The sequence below is a fragment of the Sinohyriopsis cumingii genome, chromosome 13, assembly GCF_028554795.1.
Source record: "Sinohyriopsis cumingii isolate HCF-2022 chromosome 13, ASM2855479v2, whole genome shotgun sequence".
In the NCBI taxonomy this organism is placed as follows: domain Eukaryota; kingdom Metazoa; phylum Mollusca; class Bivalvia; order Unionida; family Unionidae; genus Sinohyriopsis; species Sinohyriopsis cumingii.
In genome coordinates this window covers 31,595,443-31,615,147 of record NC_142973.1, presented here as the reverse complement: position 1 = coordinate 31,615,147, position 19,705 = coordinate 31,595,443, and the positions used below count along the sequence as shown (strand labels likewise).

Here is a 19,705-nt window from a genome sequence, read left to right as displayed (position 1 = left end):
GTATTTTCTTGGATCGTCATCCCATAGGTAGATTGCTTAAGTAAAGATGGGTAGCATATATTACGTCTATTTGACAATTTTCTCCAAATCAAACTTATTTTTTTATCGAAATACTTCGTTAGCATATATGTCAAACCTACATCACTTAGACTCATTTTGCCAATCACGTCATTCTTCAGTGGCTCATGGCCTGAGAAGTCCGTATCTACTTTCGCTCTCACGACCTTGAAGGCTTCGTTTGCCTTGTCTATATTATCCGAGATAAACTTCAGCAAGATAAAGTCACGTTTCTCGTGGTCAATATACGTTCCTTTCTCACTCAAAACAGTTTCTTCATTGTCATCTAGAATTAGAAAACAATTTCATGATGTGACTACGTGTACTAGTGCCATATAAGATATTTGCCCGAATCACTCAACAAGACTTTTTAAGAAAACACAACATAACATGTAATTCTAAATTATGACTGTCCACTCCTCTTCTGAAGTACTTATTATTTCATGGATTGTTCTTTTTAATGATAACACAAACACTACACGCTTAATTAAAATACAGAAAGAGGAGGGACAAACCTGACATTATAATCATAAACTAATGCATGAGTATCGTGACAAAATATGAATGATGCTGAAAATATTATGTACACGTAAACAAAAACAGGTACATTCGTTTTTTTGCATCAACATTTGCAATTCACCTTGTAAAGAGTATTAGCAAATATAAATGAAATTTGCAATAGTTACTGTCAGAAAAACGAACTCCCTTCTTCTTTTTCCCAGTGACATCCTTTTGTACATCCTGGAACGTCTGACTAAGGATGTCCTTAAATACCTGGAAAATAGCGATACCACAAATCATGAAGAAAAGAATATCATATTATCCAGTTTCATGGTTTGTAGTCGATTTGAAGTTTTGTTTCTGCGTGAAAGATTTCTGACTGCCTGACATTTTCAATTCATTGCACACAAAAAAAACCAACAATCGTAAGCGACAAAATTCCATGCTATGGCAGTCAGTGGACTATTGATTAGTATATGATGTCGTGCAATGACTAAGTTTGCGTAAATACCTAATAAAACAGCATTTTATTTGCAGATTTAATTTCCGGGATATTCGGTGCTTATGACGAAAAATGAAATTAAATCTTGCATTAATATTTTTAATTTTAAAATATATACACTTAACCAATATACCATTGTCAACATTATCTTAAAGCGAAAGCGAGTATAATTGCCTGGTCTTTCAATCTGGATTGGAAATGAATGCATCTGGAAAGATTTTTTCTGTTCTCGTTTTGCTATCGCCACCAATTAAGTCATGATTTATATGTTAACAGGTTATTCCATTGACATAATATCCTAAAATTATATTTTCAAACAGGGATACACATAATTATATAATTCCCTTGCTCCGGATACTGAATTGCTGTAAGTAAGTTTATCTACAATGTGTAAACCAAAATTTTGAATTTCTTCTAAAATTCAACCAATGATAAGCTAACTGTATTTTCAAAACTCGGCATAGTTGATTGTAAGTCTTCCTTTCCTCGCCCTTGAATGATTAAATACAAGTATAAATTACAATACTTAATTGCGCCCATTGAAATAAAAATGTAGGTTTTGTAGTTACGACAAGTAAATCATTGTAACACTCGAACCAATGCATATCATTTCAATCCTCGTTAAAAATACACTGGACCATTAAGTAAAGTCAGTGTTTGTGTTTGTTTCAGGCAAGGGGGATATCGACTCATTTTGTTAATGATAACACTATTCTAGTTTTGTTTTATGTTTGATCTCAACGTTGTCTCCAAACACTCCAGCAAGAGGGAATAAAAGACACAGCTATTGTAGAGCTGTCTATTAAACAAGAATGCAGCAAAATATATTTTGTGTAAATTAACGTGAATTACTCAGCATAAGATATTCTGTTCATAGCTCAGTATATTAGACTATTCAAGTTACTGCATCATATTTACATATACAATTATGATAAATTATTTAGTAAGCATTTGCAGATTTTGTGAGATGGAAGCGATTTTTTGTGTTTCATTGTTAAGTTTGTACAAAATTGATTGGAAAACTTATACCGGTATGTGCTGCAGGCTGTTTATAGTTATACATTTTGTGTGGCCCTTGTGTTAGATATTTATTTTGAATAGCATCTCCCAACTAGGACAGTTCAAGAACGACACTATTAAGTTAGGCCGTCGAGACTCAGGTTGTGAAACAAGAAAGTGCTCTTTCTAGGGCGGCTTATTTTGAGAGTGATAATCAGGTAGTTTTACATATATTAGTAATGAGCATATACAAAGTAACTGTACAGACGGATCAATGAATAAAATTGATGAGGAATTTTCTAGAAGCAAACATAAGATGTGTCATTTATTTAATTTATCTATCTACTTTTAGCTTACCTTGAAGAATTCCATAACGTGTTTAGAAGTAACGAAATGACATAGGCTGTAGGCTGAAAACTTATTGGTATCGATATATATATGTGTTATTATGTGAGACAATGGCACAAGACTATACAAACTGATGTTATATATATATATATATATATATATATATATATATATATATATATATATATATATATATATATATATATATAACCTGCAAGTAACATACCTGATTAACGTCCCTTGCAGACGGAAACATGACAATGGTAACTTCGACATGATAACCAGGATTCTTCTGACTAAATTGTGTGACTGACTGAAACATGGCGGACGCCACATCTTTGGCAGGATACTGGAATCCGCCCGTTCCTATCGTGGGGAAGGCTATGGAATGAAATCCCGCTGACTGTAACATGTTCAGACATTCCGTCACAGCTCCTTCTACGATCTACACGTGAACATCAGGTGAAAACAATATTTACCAGACATGCATTGGCACATTTATGTGCAAATATTACACGCGAAGACATAGTGCAATTATAGTAATAAATATCGGGCAGAATTGCAAATATTGTGGAAATCAAACTAGATAAATTGCTTCTGGAAATTTAGATGCTAAAAGTACAATAAACTGAAGGCAACAGACGAAAAGTAGCCCCTCGCGAAAAAGATTAGGGGATATGACGCGTGTATACCTTTTTGGTCATCAATATGCATTTGTTGCCGTACTCTGTTGGTTAGTTTAAACAAAATGTAAACTGTATAAATAAACAAAGAACACAACGTTTGCACATAACGTTTGACGTGTTTCTAGAATAAAGAAAAAAACCTGCTATCCAGGAAGTACCACTTAAATGAAACTGATTATTAACAATCTTATTTTACGTACACAAAAGCACTTTCTCACACGTAGAAATGTAATGTATAACAGAAATAATTATGCTTTAGTAGCAACGATGAAAAAAGCAGATTCGAATCAATCTTGCTAATTAAACATTGTTGATATTCCCGTAATAATGTGGACGAGTTCTTGCACATAATTTGTATCATTTCAGAGTAGTAGATATAAACGTATTAACATTTCTACTATGTTTGAAATATTTGATTGAATTAATCGGAACGCGAATGAAAACGGCCATTTTAGGAATTTAAATGTACAATTACTGATTTTCCATTACTGTGGTCCCATTCGGACAGCTTGATGTGGAACACTTTTTGACAGTTTAGATTACCGCCGCTTGTCGAGGCTACCTGTCCATCTTGTAACCCATTGGGATAATTCATATTACAATCTGCTTGAAGACTCGGTCCAGCAACTTTGCCGAGGGCCTTTGCGATAGCTCCGTTCAGAACTGGAAAACTGGAGGTTGTGCTCACGATAACATCCGCCTGGCACAATAATGTAATATACCACATTGACTGGCACAATAATATAATATAATATAATATAATATAATATAATATAATATCATATAATGGAAAGACTAGAATATAACCGATATAATCCATGTAAATACAAGTTTTCTTCATGAAGGTAAACAAAAGAAAACTCAAGAAGAGTTTCTAACCAATTTGCCCATGTAAGAATCGCTATTTGCCATCTTGTTAACGTATATTTTTTGAATCAACAAGAGCCAATCTGTACCGAGTAATGAGAAGGCAAATTCTCATTATCCAAATAGAAAATGTCATATCGTACATAACTGCACTTGCTGAAACACCAATATTGTATTTTTAAAAATATTATTGTACTCAATAAGCATTAGCTAATTCTCTGAGCATGTCCTTGTAAGCATTTTGTCATCGAAAAAAGAATTTTAAGTCAGTAATGGTTGTTATAAATTTATACATAGACTGGTCGATTTATTGATAAGGGATACAATATCGTCTTTGCTAGTACTAATGGAGATGGCGGCTATCACCGTATGGCAGAGACTATTCTTCAAGTGATAACGCCAAGGTATGTTGACGATGGACAGTGATATACAGTTTGGCTTTTGCTTGATAACATCTTTTGAAAGGAAGGTTGCTTAAGTTGTAGTCTACTGTTGTTTCTTTTTCGGTATATCACAGTTTGTGCCCATATTTTGTGTACATAGTTACGTAATATATTTTTTCTATATAACATATTTTTATATATTTATATCATATGTTCTTAATGCAAAGCACATATAGTCATTGCTATATAATAATCATAAACTGTGGAAATAAGGACTGATATGTTTTCTTTCTTTCTGTTTTGATCACTAATAGATTATTAGGGATTTTGCATCTCCTCTGTATTCAGTTTCAAACTATAACACACCAATCACTGAGAGAGAGAGAGAGAGAGAGAGAGAGAGAGAAAGAGAGAGAGAGAGAGTTTTCAGTCCTATCAGTTGATCATACATGGAATGACATTATGCATTACAAACACATTAAACATATTTATCTACGCCATGCTGTTAAACATGCATTTGAATCATGACACATCTTCGTTTTTCTTATAGTTGAAAAATGGTTCCCAATTTTTCCAAACCAACATAAAAGTGTCTTTTTTCAGAATATATTTTTGAAAAATATAATGGTTTTAAAGACAATGTTCAACCAATCTAATCTCAGTATATCGCTTTTCAGTTTACATATAAACGCAAAAACAAAACAGCAATGAAAACGCCTTAGCTTTTCCTTCTGTGTGTGTATCTCCCTGTGTAAAAGGTTTGGCACTTTGCATAACATCTATTTTCACTTTATTTCGACCACTTTGGATACATCATTCCACAGAATATTTATCAAAACATATTTTCAAAACACGCAGTATAGTTTGGGGAAAGGTTTACAAAAATTACATTTATTGGTATAAGACCGTTTTATTTTATACAATAATGCATTTGTTGTTAAGAATATATGCATAAAACGAAATTGAAACCATTGCAATTTTGAGTTTCTTATGATTGTAATCATTTTAGCATATACTTTAGGTCACTAATCCATATTCAAATTTAATTGTTTTTCATTTCATTTCTTTTTACTAGTTGGTTTCAAGCTCGTTTTCAAACGTGAATTATAAAAGCATTTACGCCCTTTTTTGTTAAGATAAATCGTCCGGATGGCATAGTTATATCTAATTGTAACGTTTAGCATAAGACCGTTGCACATTGAATTACTGCCTTCAAAGGAAGGAAAATTCGCGTTGAGGCCATATTTTATAGCTTTAAAACAATAAAAAGCAGTAAAATCAATAATAGTTCCCTGAGCCTTAATTTCGTCATAACTAACTACATCATATTGAAATTATTTCTTATAGAAAACTAATACCCCTTTAACCCTTTGTTAACTATGTCATCCAAACATGTTTTCATAACGTCATCTTTTGCCGGGGTATATCTTTCCATTAACAATTTCTAAATCAATAAAACATCATGTGAAAAGGTATATTTTATCTTTTTTTCGAGAATGTAATCACATTTTCATTTCCCAATAAAACCATGTATTCTAATCTAGACTATCTCATATTAAAGCAAATTGAAATATTTATCTTTGACAAATTTCTCTTTGACACATTTCTCTTTGACAAATTTCTCTTTTTCACTTGTCCACCTTTGAGTGCTAAATAAAGGTGACAAATAATTAATTTAATTCCCTGATAAAAGTTGAGAAGGATTTGGTAGCGAGATGAAGAATATATCAATATTTGGAATAATTCAAATTTTTAAAACTGTTAAGTTTTAGTTGGTCTTAGGATTGCATTACATATTGCTTCATAAATTTTTTAACAATTTATATCTGATTTCAAAATTTATATTCAACAATTTATTTAATACACCTAAACATATGACCAATTATGTAAACTAAGGCACTCGCTGCAAGTTTAACCTGCGATATTTCTGCATTATACTTCTTACATCGTATCCCATGGTAACAATTAAATGTGCAATCAACACGTGATGTTTACATTCATTAGTGTATGGATTAAAATGCATTAGAAAATTACCTGATGTAGGGTTTAACTATCCTATAATCATAACCGAGTTTATAAACATGAACACGAGATGAAATTTAAATTAAATTAAATGCTCATAATAATAAACTATTTTTCATGAAATATGCATACAAAAACAAGTGGTCAGGAAACTTCTAGTAATCTCAAATTGTTGAATATTTCAAGTTTGCTGACAAGAATTACCTTTGATTCTTCCAATTGTCCAGGTAGTAGCTCAATCTTCATGTTCGAGTACGTTGCAACAGAGGATTGGTCCCCATCTGGACTGGCCATTGGACCTTTGAGTCAGACACAGAATATGTGATAGCAAAATACTTTAGAAATCTGCGCAAGTATGAAATATCATGATAGACAGAATTAAGTATGACTCTTGATGGAATAAATTAGAATCTGTTGTTTGAACTGCGTGAAAAATGTAAACGTTTGAAGCTTGTTGGAACTCCAGTTGCGGTAGAGATCAATTGCATTCAGTAAAATATAGCACAATGTGGGCAGAGGGCAAGACGTTTTATGCACCTGAACTTCCTTCCGGATTATCTATGATCCATATGAAACTGTGAAGATTGATCCCTTTATGCACGTTTCGATGTCTACAACATACTGAAGGTATCAGCCCTGATATGTGATGAATAAAAATTACATTATCTGTTTTGCATAATTAGTTTAGATTACAAATGTTCAATTATTTTTCGCTCATAATTGTACTTGAGAATGCATTGCTCTCTATCATATGTTAACATGTTTTACACCTATCATAATCACAGGTTCATATCTGCCAGTTTCGCCCTAGCTTGTAACTGGCGCTAGCTTTGCCCTGACTAGGATGTCTTGGATATTTTTATGTCTCCGGTAGACTACAACTAGTTGGTTAAAGATTAAAGGTCCAAAACATGTCAATATGTTGTAGAAATCAACGCTTATTTAACAGGCTAGTTAAAAACTAGTTATGCACTGTTTCTTGACAGCATTTGCGTATATATATATATATATATATATATATATATATATATATATATATATATATATATATATATATACGCAAATGCTGTCAAGAAACAATGCATAGTGAGAAATATATAATCATTATTGATCGAAAATTTCATGTTTTCTGATCGGATTTATTGTCATTTTATTATTCTCACCCATTTTGTTCGGAGATGGTCCTTCTTGACCAAACTGGTTCTTGGCTGACGTCTGAAACACCTGGAGAAATAAACCATGAACGATATTTGCCCTTTTGAATGAAAGCAGAGAAAATTATATCCTAGAAAATGTAATAATCACTCTAAAGAGGTTATGTTGAAATTTAAGGAATTAACCCAAGACTTTCTATAAAAAGGAGGCTGGTTTAATAAGAATTCTGTCCCAATAAAAGATCTTTGCGTGACATGTGATATCAGCTTTGTATGGCTTGTTACATGAAACGGTGTCTCGTCCTGTTTCCTATCTGTGTGTGATGAGGTTATAAAGATATTATTATCAGCAATAAAACAAAGCCATCATTATTTATTTAATTCAATATGTTGTGTATTTAAAAAATAAAACGTACATTATAAAATTAATCGTTAAAATTAAAGGTTTTTAACTTTAGCATTGTTTGGAGAAAAGAGAGTAAGTACTCTATGATCAGTGACAAATATCGTTTCAAATTCCACTCTAATAAATAAGAAACCTAAGAAACTAATTTGTTAACAAGAATGTCCGGACTCTTTTTCCTTCAACTATAAAGCTGGAATTCGTGTTCGAAGAACATTTCGTGCAAGCTACATTACAGCATTACTGAACAAGACAAACCAACTGCCACGTGCATTATGCCTTAAATTCTCTTTTGTTTCTGAATTGCTTTGCATCTAAATCTTTGATTTTCTTATGGGTATTAGATAAAAATTATCTCGCACTATACAACACACCGTATCACTGATAAGTAAAGAAAATAAAGTCATTATTCTTATATACTCCCTCAGTCTCTACTAGGCAGAGATAAGAAGGTAACGATTCCTATCCGAAATACATGAGAAAATCGCAAAACTGATCCCTTAAACTTTATATTTTCTTTTACAACTGTAATGATCATTGATAATTTTGATTTTCGTGTGTGTGTGTCAATCACAATACTTACACCATTTTAAATATACGCATGCGGATTTTATTACTATATCAAATAATAAGAGTACCTAACTACATGCATATCGTCATTCTATCAAACATTTGGATATCTGTACTACTTTGTTTGTTTCTCAACCAATACAATATTTTCAAACATCTTGATGACAATAAGTGGAACTTATATTAAGAGGCGAAAGTGACCACTTATGCACATCATATTGCCAAATGCATCGTGTAGAACTCAAGCAAGCATTATTATGTCGCACCTACCAAATTTTCGGGACCATTCGGAGAAAATATCATGATAATAATATGTAGAGGGGGTCCTGAACTCGGTCTGGAATTCATGTAACTCTTCACAGCCTGGAAAGTTTCATCAGCCACAAGTTGTGGTGGCCACTTGAAACCACCTGTTCCTATTGTTGGGAATGCGACAGAAGACACACCATCTTTGTCAGCTTGTCTCAGACACGTATTTACACTGTTGTAAATCAAGGAAGCCTGTAAGGGATAATCATATAGCCTCACTTAAACTCCTTCCATTTTCATTTTCTTGTTATAATGTATCACAAGAAAAGCATATCAGAAAATAATCATATCTGGAGTCACATTAAACAAAAAACACAGAATAAGTAAATTGCCGCAAATTGTCTTCAGATTGTTTGAAATTCTAGAAATTTAAACCAGTTTCAATAGTTCATCATCACATTTTCTGTCCTACTGATGCAAATACGGATGGAACGTACAAATTTTAAACGAATTAAGCAGCCAACGATTCAGTTAATTGGCTATACTTCTTTGAGAATTAACAACTACTTATTTGTAATCGTCTCTTTTGTTTGCCACACAACAATATATATATATATATATATATATATATATATATATATATATATATATATATATGTGTGTGTGTGTGTGTGTGTGTGTGCGTGTGTGTGCGTGTGTGTGTATGTGTGTGTGTGTGTGATACATGAGATACAAGGAATATATTTTGTCGATAAACTAATCATGGATACATGTTAATTCTGTTTATCGCTTGCATCATTAAGATATATATTTTCTACGGCAAGGAAGAAGAAAGATGGAATAGCTTTACTTGGGAAAATTTAGCGTTTCATATGACTTTACCTGACTTCCTCTCTGTGCGTTGTAGTCCTCCAGTTTTAGATGGTAGACCTTGTTACATCCCGGAATATTTCCAGCCCCAGTAACCGCTATATTTCCCACACTGACGCCTTTCCCGTAATTCTGTTTTAACTCGTCCTCGATAGTTGTCCCACCAGCAGCTTTCCGAATGGCAGATGGTATTACTCCATTTAATATGGGAATTCGTGATGTCGGTGACACGAGTACCGCTGCCTATTTCACGAATGAAATGTATTACAACAATCACTGGCAAGTTTGTGGCGAAGAAGGAACTGAACAATATAATAAATCTTTGATTATCACTTTTAAGTATACCAAAGCTCGTACAAATATAGCTTTACAGAATGAATTAGAGATAATCGATTTCTCAAGCAGGTTTCAAGTAGGAAGTAAATAGTGTATTTTCACCCTTGTTGTTTGTGACAGATTATGATATGATCACTTGCATTTTTATGTAGGGGCTAAAAATCAAGAAATAAATTAATTATGCTAGGCACTCAGCTGGCTGATCTTTCTAGTGTATATCAATGACCTAAATATTCATATAAGCAATTCATACATTTTGAAATCTATTCAGATAATGCAATAGCTTTTCCATGTGTTTTATTATTATTATCTTGTAACAAGTTGATATTGCCGCCAAATTCCTAAAGTATTAAAATATAATGTATTAAAATATAATGTATTAAAAATAATATACACTGCCCTTCTCCGCACCTTAATTCCTGCAAATACATTATAATTTTTAATAGTTGTGCAAGTGAGATGCTAGTATTCCATGATTGCAATGCAGTATACCGATGAAGTTCTTTACGTTGATCATGCCTTCATCATTATCAAATCTACATGCTCAATTAGTCTAAATTTCTCAGTCAAACGTTTAATCTGGCTGGATATATATATATATATATATATATATATATATATATATATATATATATATATATATATATATATATTGGAAACATAATACGTACTTTAATAGCCAAGGAGAGAAAAACATCGTGAAAAAAAGTATCGTGAGTGAGACTTTTGTGTTTACTTTTCTATTTCAAAAATCGATAGCAACATGTGATTGTTAGCGTAAAGGATAATACAGAAATAGTCATGCGAGACACGTGCTGAAAGGGCATACATCCGGGTGTATAGCTATTAACTGAAACATGCTCATTGGTGTTATAAGTTTTGATGGAATTGTATTGCAAGGTGTATAAAGGGGGTATTTTCTTTTCCTACGTTAATACCAAATATATTTCATCGTGTGGTACCAAAAAGGCGATATTTTAATGAGTGGCATGTACCACGAGTTAGAATATATCGTTTTTTGATACCAAAAGATGCAATATATCCGGTATTAACGTCGAAAAAGAAAATGTTCTTTTTATTATATGCCGTATTTGCTCCAGAATCGAAATTTACAAGATTAAACCAAATCTACGGTGCAACGCCCACTCGCATCCCATTGACCTGAGTTCACCGCACTTTCATAGACTGATCATATAAATACTTGATTTAAGAAAACGATCGGATTAAGCTGACCTAATCTGTCCCAGTAAATTACATTTTTATCATTTTGCAAACTACTTGATCCTAACTGAAAACAAAGCAATTCCGATTCAGCACTTATCGTTGTTTTCAATGAAGTAAGGAGAAACAACTTCAGAGATATGCCAACCGCGTCTGCTCAGATTCCTTTATCAACGATTAATTTCCATGTCTACAATGTAAGGCAGTTTCTATTTGTTTGTTCTACCTCTCATGTTACTCATTGTCAATGCAGCAGGTACAATTTGTGTAGGCACACACAATCAAGCGTCACATGGCATGATGGGAAATCTTATATGTTCAGATGTAAAAATATAAGGATATAACTTTCACATGTGAAATAAAACATGTGAAAATATAAGGATATATTTTTCACATGTGAAAATATAGGAATGAAAAAATGAATAGCATTTCGCCAGTAAGTCTCTATATCACTGGTCAACAGTAAAATCATTACTGACTTGAAAAGGCCCTAATCTGTAGTATTTTGGTGTGCCGAACACGAATATAACCGTGAAAAATTGGTATTGGCTCTCGTTTTGAAGATATTCATATACCTCATTTTCTATGTTTCACTGTGTAAATTTCTCCAGTAGGACTGCAGCAACATCCGGAATAATGATGTAACATTGCATAATACCATCATGCTCACATCATCCACAGTTGATTGCATCATTTTCTGATGCAATGCAATACTAATGCCATGCGGCTGCTGAAGTAAGTTGACGTCAGCAGTGTACTATACATGTGTAAGCCTATTATACTAATGCCAGGCGGCTGCTGAAGCTGACGTAAGCAGTGTACTATATAAAGCCCAATCAAATAGGTTCAGCATTTAAAATATTTTAGACGTTGTGCGAGACAGTTCAAGCTACTGTTACATAAAACTTATTATTTTATCCATTTACGTACAATAAAGAACAGTAATGCCTCGAAAGTGTGTTAATACCGCGGACAATTTTTGCTATATTTGTGGGGAAGTGACATTTGCCAACCAGAAGAAAAGTATCAATTCTCAAGTGAAGAAGGCATATCATCTTTACTTCGGATGCAAGGTTGGTGACCAAGACAAGCCTTGGGCTCCGCATATATGCTGTGCTACATGTACAACACAGCTTTCACAGTGGTTGAATTGCAAAAGGTCATCAATGCCGTTTGCAGTCCCAATGGTGTGGAGAGAGCCAAGCAACCACCTAAATGACTGTTACTTCTGCTTGGTTCCTCCTCTTTCCGGCGGAATAACGAAGCGAAAGAAGTCGAGAATAGTCTACCCAAACATTCCGTCTGCATTGAGACCAGTTCCACATGGTGAGGGACTTCCTATTCCAGAACCTCCAGCAGAATATTCTCTTGATTCATCTGACGAAGACAAAGGTGAGTCGACCTGTTCTTCTCCTGGTCCATCAGCATGCAGTGATCCAGATTTTCACTGTGGTGCATCATCAACCCCACACAGAATAACACAGGAAGAACTAAATGACCTGATTCGTGATTTGGACTTATCAAAGAACAAGGCAGAATTGCTAGGATCAAGACTCCAACAATGGAATCTTCTAGAAGAAGATGTCACAATTACTGCATATCGAAAGCGCCACCAGCAATTGGAGCCTTTCTTCAGAAAGGAAAGTAATCTGATATTCTGTTCCGATATTGAGGGCCTCATGAATGCTTTAAAAATCACTCATGACCCACAAGAATGGAGACTATTTGTGGACTCTTCGAAACTGAGTCTCAAGGCTGTGCTTTTGCACAATGGAAACATTCTTCCATCTATTCCAGTAGCGTATGCTGTCCACATGAAAGAGACATACGATAACTTAAGGCAGCTACTGAATTCCATTGAGTATAACAAGTACAGCTGGCACCTCTGTGGTGATTTGAAGGTAGTTGCCCTTTTAATGGGACTGCAGCAAGGATATACAAAATACATGTGTTTCTTATGCGAGTGGGATAGCCGAGCAAGGGAAATGCACTACATGAGGAAGGAATGGACTCACAGGCAGAATGTAGCCATTGGAGAGAAGAATATCTAACACCCAGCTCTGGTTGAGGCTCAGAAAATCTTGCTACCACCCCTTCACATCAAACTAGGTTTGATGAAGAACTTCGTGAAAGCCATTGACCGGACTTTGCCAGCATTCCGATACCTGCATGAAAAATTCCCTCGACTCAGCGAAGCAAAGATTAAAGAGGGAGTTTTTGTGGGTCCTCAGATTCGAGAGCTTTTCAAAGATGACCGGTTCAACAACTTGCTGGAAGGTGACGCGAAACAAGCATGGAATGCTTTTCGCCTAGTTTCTACAAACTTCCTCGGAAATGTTAGGGCAGAAAACTATAAGGAACTAGTAGAAGACATGTTGATGAAGTATAAGAAACTTGGCTGCAATATGTCTCTAAAGATTCACTTCCTTCATTCCCATTTGGATTTCTTTCCTAGCAACTGTGGTATTGTTAGTGATGAACACGGCGAACGTTTTCATCAAGATATCGCAACAATGGAACAAAGATACCAGGGAAAATGGTCCACTACAATGCTGGCTGACTACTGCTGGACACTCCTCAGAGATGCTCCCGAACAGCTGTACAAGAGACAGGCGAAGAAATCTAAGATGTAGTCAATGACTTGATTTTTTATAGGTAGGCTATTACAGTTGACCTTTTACTATTGGAATGCATTTCGTTATGTAAACATTAATTTCTTGCAGATTACAAAAAAACTAGAGCCAATTTTGCAATTTGACTGTCATATTCGTGTTCAGCACATAAAAATTGATAAGAATTGACTAATTTTATTTCAGTAACATGACTTTTGTAAAAATTTGTTGTCCAGTGTATTTCACACTTAAGTATATTATAAATCCTGATTATGTCATCGAGTTCAGCAAAGGTATTGTTTTTATTTATGTCAATATAAGAAAACATTGAGAACAAAACGATCAACCGATGTAGGTGTAATGAATTTGCACTATCCAGATATCTTTACCCCGGAATCTTCAAGTGAGCCGTGCTTGAGGGTGAGCCTACAGCCATTCTGAAGCGGATATGTTCCTAGCAGGCTTGGGGATGTAGGCGAAGGATTGTCCGAGTATGATGAACTTGTTCTTGTTCCTACAGAAAGTAATGATTGACTTCACAGTACCGTACACAAGTTTCTAATGCGAGCATCACAGGAGATTCGTGTAAAATTGATGAGTGCTTTTAGTAATTATTGACCAAACAATGCATGTATCTGCCGAATCACTGGATAAGCAAAATAGAAAGGAAAATTAAAACGTTTGAGACATATTTTGAAAATTTAGACAGCAATATATACACATGAAAAATGTTCCGATTATAGTACCTTTTGCCGACCAAGAGTAAACCAACTAACAATTTAAACCATAATTGGAAGAGAAAAGTAACATTTATTGGAATACTAACTAATCAAAAATGACAATATACGTAATACATTTTTAAAACATTTTCCTATTCATATATTGATACAGGTTAAGATAATGGTGTCATTATATAGGTTTGAATGCAAGTGCGTTTATTTAAATAGTTTCCTCTTCAGACAAAATACAATAAACTACTAGTGCCATTGACATGGGACATAATTCGATTCCTAAAACATTCATTATTATTGAAAGTTACACAGGGCTTAATTCTGAAAATTGAAATTAAAGATACCATTTTTATCTTCCACTTTATGTTCCTCTTCCATGATTTCCTCCTCAATTTTGGCTACCAGTCTGTGAGGACGATTTGCCAGCAGTCTTTGTAGTTCTGTCTCAAATGCCTAATGACATAGTAATTTTTACTACATAAGGCAATGGTAAAGCATGTCATATATTGTGAGGCAAAACGGTTTTAATCCTACATGAATTATTTTTTCTTTTGCATAATCTTTAATACGATATTGAATCTACCTGTAGGATACTGCATTGTTAAGCATTTTTTGTTTTTATTTGACAAAAAGGGAAATAGCTACCGAATGCCTCAGGAGGTGTAGTGTTTTTACATATATGCAATGATTCTTTAGCCAGCGTGAACTTTAGGAACCGATTACATATGGACATGATGTTATTGGCCATTATGCATCTGTCTACCCCCCTCTCTATTTCTATCGCTATTGTATATATATATATATATATATATATATATATATATATATATATATATATATATATATATATATATATATATATATATATATATAAATGCAATAAACTGACAACGAAAAGTGCAAAACTAGTATTAAACTAGCCTAGCCTGAGCGCTTTCGACTCTTAATGAGTCTTTTTCAGAGGCAAATACAAAACAATGGCAAGATAAAAGAATAAAACAGAAAAACCATTGTATTTACAATACTTTACATTACTGTTTTTACAGGAATGACACCTTTAAATTTATTATGTTTCAACTAGTTTATTTCAACTTGTTGCGGATGCTGGAAAATATTTTATATTGACCATGAAAATGATGGGCCATAACGACATATGTTATTTTATGTAAATGTATGTAAGCGCAAATTATATCTCGGATATTTCATTGTTATAGTAGTAATTATAAGCTATTGGGTGACTAATAACCAAATTTAGATAATTACTTAAAAGAAAATGTGTCGGCTGCAAAATGATAATTTTATATGTGCATGACTGTCTTTTTCTAGTCTTCTTGGTTTAAACTGCTTGGTTTCAATGCTCTAAGGCGGCGTATCCTGCAAGATTCCTTTTCTTTTCTGGTTTCAGAACTCCAGTTGGGGTTGTGAGCAATTGCAATAAGTGTTATATGACTAAAGTGTGGCCATGAGAGAAGAAGTGTTTTGCAACTGGGCTTCTGTACAACTTCTTTGTCATCCAATCAGATCTATGAAGGTTGATGCTTTTGTGTAGCTTTTCAGTTTCTCCGACATACTTGATGCTACAGATCTTACATGTGATGAGATAAATTACATTCTCTGTTTTGCACGTTTTGTTTGGACCATGAATGTTTAGTTTTTCTCTAGTCACTGTTCTAGAAAATGTCCTGGTCTATCATATGTTGACAGGTCTTGCACCTTTTATCGCCACAGGGGCCAGATTTACTATGGTGATCTAAGTTAGTGATTGGCATTAGATTCGCCCTAACTAGGGTGTCCTTGAGGTTTCTTGGTCTTCGGTAGGCTACTACAGGTTTGGTCGGGAGGATTAACTTTAGTGTATCACACGATTCCACGAGGGACCAGTATTTCCCAATGATTTTACCTATTTTGGGGTTGTATAGATTGTACGTCAGGATAAATGGTATCCTATCAGTCTTTTCCTTTCTCTCCATATTTTAGAAGGTCATTGCGGTTTGTTTGGCTTTTTGGGTTGCCTCGGCTATCAGGTCTTTGTTGTAGCCTCGGTTAAGTAAATGTTTTCATAATTCTTCAGACCTTTTTTGGAATGTTTCATAGTCGGAGCAAATTCTGAATATCCTCAGTGCCTGGTTATATGGGGTGTTCCGAATGCAGAGTTTTGGATGACAGTTGGTTGGGAGGTGATACTGGTGTTTGTCGGTTGGTTTTGAGTAAGTGTCTATATGGAGTTTGTTTTCTACCAGTCGGGTTGTTGTGTCCAGGAAAACGTGGTTTGAGTTGGAGACTTCTGCCGTGAATTTTGTTGAAGGATGGAAGCTGTTTGCCTTAGATGTGAAATAATCCAGATTTTTTCTTCCATGTTGCCACTTCATTTCTACATCATCGATGAAGCTTACCCACTGGTATGGTGTAAGTTCCACGGATACTAAAAGAAAACCCTCCAGTTTTCCATAAAAATACCAAACGAAGGGGCCATTTTTGCATCCATTGCGGTTCCATTGATTTGGAGGTAGTTTTCTTCATTAAATTCAAAGTCATAGAGTTTTAGGACAAGCTCCAGGAGTTGGACTAGGAAGTGAGTGAATTTGTCTGCAGTTCTTGTTTGCCATGCTTCTATACACGCATTGTACGGTATGTTATTATACAAAGATGTGACATATAAGGAAACAAGCAATGTATCTGGCAGTAATGGTTCGCTTGCTTTGCTTTATTTGAGGTAATCTGTCGTGTCCTGAATATATGATGGTAATTTGTGGACATGTGGTCTCATATTTGAATCATTTCAGTGAACCAAATGAAGTAAACCATTACATAGTATATGAAGTCTATCAAAATACATAAACTAACTTGATGTTTTAATAAAAAGCACTTCAGTACTTTTCAGATTGATAGAAGAGTTGAAATGATAACTGTTGAAAGAAAGCATGAGAACAATTAAAGTGGTAAAATATACGTTTAAATTGGCTCAAAAGGTCGTGAAATTGTTTATGTACACCAAACCAAATCAAACTAGTATTCTATTTGTCTCAGAGAAGGTGGCAAGACGAAGTATACGTTTAATTTGGCCACATTGTGATCGTGTGCACGTCATTGTACTTACCATGGTCGTCTCAGAGTCCCTATGATATATGACAATTATGACTTTTTTCAGAGATCCACTTGTCTGTGCCTGGCTGAACTCTGATATGGCATGAGCGAAGCACCTGGCCACAGCATCTCTGGGATACTCTACGCTTCCCGTCCCTAGTGCAGGGAAAGCGATTGATGTTTTGTCATTCAGCAAGGCATAATTCATGCAGGATTTGATGTAACCTTTTAATTTCTGGTCCAAAACAAAGAATTAAGAGGTTTAGAACAGCAACAACTAACATATCTTTTTTAAAGTTAACTGAAGTTTGGTCCTGGTTAAGATATACACTTGTTTCTTCAATTAAAAGAACGCAGGAAGGGCATAAATATGCTCCTGTGTTGTAGTAAGCTATAACAGCTGCAAATCTAAGATTATTCTGCACATAAGACTGGAGGATACGAATGTAAGGATTTCCATTGTGATTTTACTTTTGCTAAGACTTACACATCACAGATGAAGAGAGACTCGCATAATGCAGTTCACCTTCTCTGATGTATCACTATGAGATGATCAGGGATCTATCTGATTATATGATTATAATAAAGAAACAAAATTTATTCTTATTTTTAGGCAAAGTATCATATTCTTAATAATACATAAAGAAAAATGATATTTCTATCGAGGCACCACTTTATGTACATACTATACAAATCATCTGATTAACGATAACCGGATTTAATACAGCACAGAAAAGATAAATATTATACGTTCCGGCAAACAGTTGTTAAAAGTGATAATTCAGCGTAATATGTACAATATAAACCCCTGTCGTTGGAATCTGGTCCCAATCATAACTTCCTGGTCATTACCCACGAACATTGTCCAGTCGATTTTTAAAAAAGCTCTTCCTCTCTCACTTCGGGTGTAACGCATCTTTAACAATTTTTGAGTCATATCACTTATTTCGGTGATGATACAGGAGAGAGATTGAGGCATTCTTGGTATTATTTTAAAGGAAAATGTTTATTCCTTAGAATACGAGCAATATTGTGCACGTTTCTTTTTGTATTTTGATGATGGTACACAATGAACAAGAAGGCATTACTGCTGGTCCTGAAGTGAATTATATTACCCACTGCATGTTGGTTTCTTTACTGTCCAGACTCTCTAACAAATGCAAGCTTTGGATGTGACAAGAACCTCAGTGTGAGTTTATATTTGAAGATATTTGAGATTAACATGTGATTTATTAGGAGTTGGACAGAGTAGAAATTTTAGTATTGACAAACACTTGTAGAGACTAATATACTTGTGATCTGAGTCAATTTGTGGTGCTGCGCAGTCTAAACCTCCAGTTGATCAGACCTATTTTACAGCTCACACATGGCACACAGAAAGCATATAAACATCTCTCAGAAAAGGTAGTGCAATTTTAATTTCCTGCGACAAAGCTTTCTGTTATCACTTTACGGGTGTCTTTTTGAAATGGACTATGTGTCTCTGTCGTACTGAAATCTCGTTTGTTTTGGTTGATGTGTATAGAAGTGACCAGGACGCTCTACACTGCACCCATCGCCTTTACCTGCACGCACTAGACCATATTTCATTACGACTAAGCACACATCACCAAATAAAGAATGATGCTACTGAGCCGGCGTTATATGTACTTGTGCGTCGCAGACACACACTTGCCTGGCGACAGGGTAATTACTTCCCACATATCTACACAGTCATTCCAGATTCATATGAATGAAATCATGGTATACATCATTAATTACAAAGAATTACAAATATAATTCTGATGAGTATGATCAATCATTCACCCGCAGAATCCAGGGATAGCAGTACCCGTTCGTTTTGGTGTATATGTGTGTGTGTGTGTGTGCGTGTTGTCATCTAATTATGTGCCACAGGGTTTCCAGTTAAAGAAAATCACTCACAACAATAATTTTAGTCGAATCATGTAGCGAAGGGAACTATGTCGTCCAATGGTCAACACATCCGAGAAAAACTGTCTAGAGACACATTGTTCAAAATTTTGTCGTGGCATGGCTACTTAAGTTTATGTCATGTGGAGTCATCAGGAAGCAATCGCTTTGTTGCAAACATTGAAGTTCTTAATCTTCT

General features: G+C 34.5%; 1 protein-coding gene across 1 annotated transcript in view; it reads right to left on the bottom strand.

The window, feature by feature from the left end:
* The window catches only part of LOC149785146 (protein mono-ADP-ribosyltransferase PARP14-like), a 66,457-nt gene that overhangs the window by 26,386 nt on the left and 20,366 nt on the right, over positions 1–19,705 (bottom strand). The window contains exons 6-16 of the mRNA XM_089978929.1: positions 17,609–17,830; positions 14,856–14,964; positions 14,170–14,294; positions 9,624–9,854; positions 8,763–8,993; positions 7,529–7,589; positions 6,570–6,664; positions 3,569–3,793; positions 2,634–2,852; positions 744–831; positions 141–343 (exon numbers count right to left, since the gene is read on the bottom strand). Coding sequence (XP_089835055.1) covers positions 141–343; positions 744–831; positions 2,634–2,852; positions 3,569–3,793; positions 6,570–6,664; positions 7,529–7,589; positions 8,763–8,993; positions 9,624–9,854; positions 14,170–14,294; positions 14,856–14,964; positions 17,609–17,830 — 1,809 coding nt within the window. The remainder of the gene's footprint in view (positions 1–140; positions 344–743; positions 832–2,633; positions 2,853–3,568; positions 3,794–6,569; positions 6,665–7,528; positions 7,590–8,762; positions 8,994–9,623; positions 9,855–14,169; positions 14,295–14,855; positions 14,965–17,608; positions 17,831–19,705) is intronic.